This window comes from Elephantulus edwardii, unplaced genomic scaffold (genome assembly GCF_000299155.1).
Source record: "Elephantulus edwardii isolate Elephantulus edwardi_28Jun2011 unplaced genomic scaffold, EleEdw1.0 scaffold00016, whole genome shotgun sequence".
In the NCBI taxonomy this organism is placed as follows: Eukaryota; Metazoa; Chordata; class Mammalia; order Macroscelidea; family Macroscelididae; genus Elephantulus; species Elephantulus edwardii.
The window spans coordinates 392,101-398,822 of record NW_006399766.1 but is presented as its reverse complement, the minus strand read 5'-3'; the positions used below and the strand labels follow the sequence as shown (position 1 = coordinate 398,822).

General features: G+C 39.9%; 1 protein-coding gene across 2 annotated transcripts in view; it reads right to left on the bottom strand.

Moving 5' to 3' along the window:
- The window catches only part of LOC102846315 (regucalcin-like), a 14,774-nt gene extending 10,333 nt beyond the window's left edge, over positions 1-4,441 (bottom strand). The window contains exons 1-3 of one of the 2 annotated variants that reach the window (XM_006881767.1): positions 4,268-4,441; positions 1,787-1,969; positions 271-486 (exon numbers count right to left, since the gene is read on the bottom strand). In XM_006881767.1, coding sequence (XP_006881829.1) covers positions 271-486; positions 1,787-1,969; positions 4,268-4,430 — 562 coding nt within the window. In that variant the 5' untranslated portion in view covers positions 4,431-4,441. The remainder of the gene's footprint in view (positions 1-270; positions 487-1,786; positions 1,970-4,267) is intronic. The other variant, XM_006881768.1, reaches the window with a different exon arrangement.
- Positions 4,442-6,722: the final 2,281 nt, after the last annotated feature.

Sequence of the window (6,722 nt, the reverse complement as noted above, 5' to 3'; positions counted from 1 at the left end):
ATAATAATATAATATAAAATAATATAATAAAACAATAATAAAAATAACAAAAATAAAACATATTTAGCTGAGTTGAGGGTCATAGTTTGACTGGAAGTACAGCCAAATCTCTGTAATAATGGCTGTATTAGAATAATAGTGTGGGAAAGCTCTCATTTGACAAATAAGAACCTTTACCCTTGGGATTGAAGGAGAAGTGGCTCTCAAATCACATATACACATTAAAAAAATATCAACAGTATTAAGAAAAATAATTTATAAAGCCCATACTTATCTGTCCTGTCTGCAGGTCATAATCAAAGGCATCCACAGAGTAGGATAGGCTGTCGATGTAATAGAAAATTTTGTGATCTAGGGACCAATCCAAACCATTGGAGATGTCCACCTGGTCAAAGTACTTTTGCACATGGTGGTCAGCAAAGAGGGCGTACAGAGACCCTTGGTGTCGTTCAAGAACTGCTGGAGCTGTTTCCTCAGCCATGGTGCCTACATAAACCAAAGAGTACTGAACTCAGTCCCACAATACATGATACCATTTCTTTTGTCTCTCTGCCAATGTTTAAGAAAAGAGAATTGTTTTAGAATTCCAATCTTGGTCCCATTTTTTAAATCGTAACTAACTTGCAAATAAAATTAAAACTATAATGAGTTTCCAGCTAAGATGAAATAAGCCCAGGTTTACTCTCCCAATAAACACAACTATAGAACCTGGACAAAATGCATGGCACAACAAAGAGGGAAAGGCAGGGGGCAGGGGGCTGAGGATGGGAGAGAGGGAAATCATGGGTTTGAAGAGTTTGACGAGTGGAAGGAAGGATTGAGGGAAAATACATGAATGAAGCATAATAAAAGAAAAAAAATAATCTACTTGGGAAGAGGGCAAAAGAATATATCCAGGGGTTTAGGGAGAACATCACACTTCCGTTTATTAAAACAACATAATGGACCCTTTGATTATGGAGGGGATAAATGAATAGTGCAGGTTTTTGAGAAGCCAAAAAATAATAAGGACTATTAAATTGGTCGTGAGTTTACCACTCTCTCCCCTTAGTATTTCTCGACCTGCATTCAGTGCAGTCTGAAAACTGAAAGTGAGCTGTGTGATGTAGACAGAGACAGGTCCAGGAGAAATTCTCTTGATCTACCTCAAAGATCAGAAGAAAATTTATCCTCAGAGTAGGTAAATCTCCCACATTTTTTCTCCATTCCATTTTCACAAACAACAGTCTGTAGGCAATTCTATGTCAGGAGAAACAATAGAATAGAGAGTAGGAAGCAAAAGAAATCTACAGAAGCCAAAGTTGAAGTTTTAATTAAGCAGAGTCAAACTGCTGCTTTTATATTTTCCCTGTGTCCTATTGCTGGGGAACTATAGCAAACTGGAAAAGACTAAGAGAGAATGAAGAGAGTAGTTCAGGAGTGTGATTCCATAAAGCTATTTATGATCTCCTAAGTTCACCCTGGACTTGCAAAACACTGATGTAAATGAGCTGATCTTTCAAAAGCAGATTGCTAAACTTTTCTTCAAAGGTGCTTACCCATGGACTCATACCTAAGGGGTTTTCAAATGTTGTTTGTGTTGTTCTTTCATTCCCCTCCACCTTGAAACTGTTTCTAATCTCATTATCATCATCAAAAGCCCCCTGTATTCAAAATTCATTTAAACCACAAAAGTGCCATACAAATTAGTCTTTGCTAAAGACTCTATAGTGCCACAATAGCAGTGAGCCCTTTATTAGCCATTCTCCTAAGTTTCCTCCCAAACTCAGTAAAAGATTAATCATACCAGCAAAGTATCTCCCAGCAGGATCCACTTTCCCATCATTGAATCGATTATTTTTCTTGTCTTTATCCACTGTGGCCAGGACAGCTGTGGCCTGATCTTCCCAGTTCAAAGCACAGAATTTTGTTCCAACTGTGGCAACATAGCCTCCAGACTGGCGAAGGGCCACAGAGCTGACAGGGGCATCTACAAAGACAAAGGCACCAGTTAGAACTCTGGTAGCCAACCAGTAACCAAGACCATCACTTGCCTGGTATCTCTTAGAGAAGGAGTCTAGCTCTTTCAGCAATGGGAGTATTGTCTTCCTTCTAGTCAGTAGAGAGAATTATATAAATAAAAGAAAAGGCAATGGAGGCTAGTGTCACAGTTGGGTATTGGTGGTTACGTTGATGGGCTTTTGAAGAGTAATTGCTGACCTTATTCACTGGCTGTGGGTATTATGGCACAATCAATCACCAGGTTAGTGACATGCATCAGATTGACCTTTAAAATGGTCAGTTATCCAGGTTATTTTGGAAAGGTTGATATGAGACATTACCACCTGAAGAGAATCAGAGCTTCTGCCCAACTGTCAACCTGGACAAATAATCAAATTTGGTTAGTGAACAGACAAGGGTAAATGCTGCCAAAAACAATACTGGAGCTACTCCCATCATCAATGTAGTTTGATTGGGCTACTACGAAGTTTTGGGGAAGGAGAAGCTCCCAAAGAACCAGTCACTGTAAACGCCAAATTCTTCAGCAGAAGAGCTGGGGAGAAAATTAAAGGTTTGGGGGGCAGGGCTATGAGGGAGGTTGTGTTCTGGTGGCTTGAGGCTTAATTACATGGAGGTTGGGAAATTAAATGTTTTTCTTACAAAAACCCCAACAAACAACCCCAACCCCACTGCTGCTGTGTTGATTCTGATTCATAGAGACTCTGTAGAACAGAGTAGAACTGCCCGCTAGCTTTCTAGAGTTGTAATTTGTTACAGAAGCAAACCACATCTTTCTCCCAGACCAACTGGTGGATGTGAATCCCTGATTTATCGGTTCGCAGCCAAGCACTTTAATTACCACTCTATCAGAGGTCTTCAAGGGCTACATAACTACATATGTATTTATTAAGCATGGGCTCTGTGTGCTGTTCTGGGTGGCAAGAAAGGTGAATAAAACCCAACTCTGGAAGCTCTCAGCCAGTGGAAGAGGTCGAGAGTGCTACAATATATCCACAATACAATACAATAAGTCAGGAGTCCTTACAGAGGAATGAATTAAGTTCAGAGGAGAGATTACTAACCTAGAGACAGCCAGAGCAACTTGGAGATGCTCAATTTGTCTGACAGGGAATGGCAAAGGAAACGCTGACCCAAAGATCAATCAGAATTGTTTTAACAGACTCTGGAAATATAACAACAAAAACAAACTTTCAAGGAATGTGGCAAAAGAGCAGACTTTCAAGGAAAAGACAAAGGAGATGGCCAGAAATCACCATACATCTACTAGAAGGAATGCACCATCGCAGTGTAAACCCCACCCCCTGTTGGCAAAAAGATATATAAACCCTTTTGTAAGATAAAGATGGATGTCAGTCTGTCCTGACCCGTTCGTAGTCTGTTATGAACATCTAATAAACCTCAGTTTCTTTCACTTGCTCTCACCTGGTATAGGTGTCTTTATTTTATAGCCGAGTCAGAACTTTCTAGTTCTTACTCAAAGAGGCTACTGGACCTCTTTTAAAAATCATCTCCTTATAATAACCCCAAGGGAATTCAGACACTGTGTTTGAGAACAACTCATTTTTGTGAATGCCTTTTTCCCACCTCCAACACAAAACCAAACCAAACATAAAACCTATTTCCCTCCAGTTGATTCTGACTATGGTAAAAGCAGTCAGTCATAGAAATGGAGAACTTAATTTCTCTTTATGGCTAAGTAATATCAGTCCATTGAATTTTACTCAGGCACAAAGAGAAATGAAGTTCTGATGGCATGCTGCATCAAGAACTTGAAAACATTACATCAATAGCTAAAGGACATATACTTATTTCACTTAAATGAAATAAGCAAATATATATTATTGCTATGTGCTGTTGAGTCATAACCGACTCATAGCCGACCTTCCAGTGGTTTTTCAGAGATAACAAATCACATGGAAGGAGGTTGCCCGTCCTTTTCATGCGGAGCAGCTGGTAGATTCATACCACGTGTTTTGGGGATTGCAGCACAGCTTCTTACATAATAAAAAAATATTGGACTTCTTTTGCTGTGCCACTGGTTCTACAATTTTCAGTATTGTTATATGAACTTATTAAGCCTTGTCATTAAAAAACAGTTGAGAATGCTGCCCCTTTTCCATAAAGGAACAAGAAAGTAATGATCATCCATTATTTACACCTGGAGTAAACAGGAGGGAATGGAATAAAAAAGACTGCCTTATTATTTTTTTAAAAGTTAAAGCATTTTCAGCACACTTTGACAAGAAAACCCAGGGAGGAATCTTACCTGTGGTAAATTGCTGCACTTGTTTTGTAAGCGAATCCCATCGGCAAACCATTTTTGCAGGAATATCTACAAAGAGTAGAGAGTTGCTTGCTTCTTCCCACACTGGAGACTCACCACAACGACAATTCTTTGGCAAAACACACTCAATCTTAATGGATGACATTGTCAGAGTAGAAATCTACCGAAGGTAACAAAGATTAAATTAAAATGTAAATTAAGTAAAACACCTGGTACAACACACCATTAAGATCCTACTACAGACTATTATTAGAACTAGAAAGGCTGCTTTCCAAATCAGAACTCGGTAAACTATGCAATGTGCCAAAAAGAGACAGGTATGAAAAAGAAATTGAAAGTAAAGAAAAAGGAAAAAAAGCTGAAGAAGATATCATGAGACATCTTCAGGCGATTTGCCAGGGATTTTTAAAAGCTAAGAGGCAGAGGAGCACCACTTCAACATTTACATTTTGGTGTGGCTGACCCTCGTAGAATGGTTCAGAAAATGTAAAGCTGTCCTTTAAGCCTGCACTGTAGCCCCCAAGTCTGGGGCAGTCAACTCCCTCATTGGTGGCTGCTGTGGGCGTCTACAGATCACCTGCTCCTGTCACTTTGCCCAACTGTTGATATTGCCTGCTCTGACTGCGAGGGCCTTTTAAATCCAGAACTGCATTTTTAAAATATATATTCACAGTGATGACACACCTGTATTAGAACTAACATCCATTTTAAAATTCACACAATGTAAAAAGTTGGAGATGGGTCACGATATAGGCTCTGTTGCAGAAACTGACAATTCATAGGACTTTTCCTCCTTCTTTCACTGTCTAGGAAAGCACCGTGCTAAGGACATTCTATGCTGGGACTTAAGAGACTGTGACCAGTGAACTAGTGTTGGGGAGTTGTGGAGACTATCATAAACAACAGCAGCAAACATTACCCAAAAGACTCGTGTGGGAGAGGAAAAGGAGAACCAGAAATTTTTCAATTACTACTTCCTTAATTGCCCTAAGTTGGTTGTTACTGTATTAGGTGCCTTTGAGTGGACTCACAGTGAACAAACAGATTGAAAACTTGAGGGATTAGGTTAAAGTTAAAAATTGCTTACATTTCCATTCTTTTTGTAGAGCGGCTGTTGACTTTTCAGTAATTGATCCCACACATGCATAGGCAAATGAATGATGGGAGCGGTGGGGAAGAAAAGAATACTTGGTTTCATATTTTCCTTTAAAAAAAAAAAACAACAAGCATGCACACAGCTCAAATCTAGTTTAAATACTGACTGTAAATGGAGATCTGAGAGTGTAGTTTCCTTAAGTGTCTCACATGGGGAAGAGAAAAGAATTGAGTTAATGTTAGATATCCTAAAAGTTTGAAACTTTTGAGTTTAGGTTTACCTATAGATTTATCTATTTCCTGCTTATCTCAAACTTTCTTCTTCCAGTAGGTATTAGTTCTTGGCCATTCTTCCTTAGAATTCCAGAATGATTGTTATTTAAATAGGTCTCTCAGAAAATACTCAGTGACAGTGGGAGTGGTTATCCCAGCCTTTGGAATGTTTCATTGGCTGTTAAAAATTGGCTCAGGCATCAAGGCCTTCTAACTATCTTAGATAAGACACAGTATCAGTCACCTGGGTTTTGCAATAGCGAATTTTAACCCCAGCTCTGTGCTGTAAGCCACGGCCCGGTGTTGGAGTGGCTGGCAAATACCCCATTCTGGGCCAGTCTCCAGACAGCTGTAGCCAAAAGGAGGCAGAGAATTGGGCATCAGATGGCCCTGTTACAACTAGGGTACCTTTGCTCAATCCAGTATAGCCACTGCAGATCCAGTCGAAGGTGGAGCTCTCCTCCTGGCCAGTGCGGAAAGCATGACCCTGTGTGGGTAGAGATCATTCTATCTCCTTCCAGCTGCCTCTAATCAGGAAACTGGACAGAGCAGGTCTTGCTTCTCTGTTGTCATGGCTTTTCCTTTCCAGGAACGAGGCAGGGAGGGCGGCCAGACCAAGGCACTCCATGAGCTGAGGCTTTTATTTATCTAAGGCAGCTTCCAGAGGGAGAACAAAGTGGCTCAGTTACTGACAAAAAGGCCACAATACACCCCTACCCTCCCATCGCCCCAGTAGCACTGCTTATTTTTCTCTTCTTAGCTGGAAGAATCCTGGCAAGCCACCCAGAGACAGAAGTTCACTGAACTTGAATTTTGGAGTTTGGACGGATATCTCATTTATTTCCTACCTTAAAAAAAAGTTGTTAAAATGCATAACAGATGACAAGGGTCTAATTGAACACTCTTTAATCTGGAAGACTCTGATGACTGGAAGCCAAACACTTGCAAAATATTTTTGGTGGAGGAGGAGGAAGGGCTTTATTTTATTTTAAAATCATGTAGAGAAAATTATTCAAGCAGCACTCAGCTTCATATTCTGTACTTTAAATCTCTTAAAAATGCAGATATA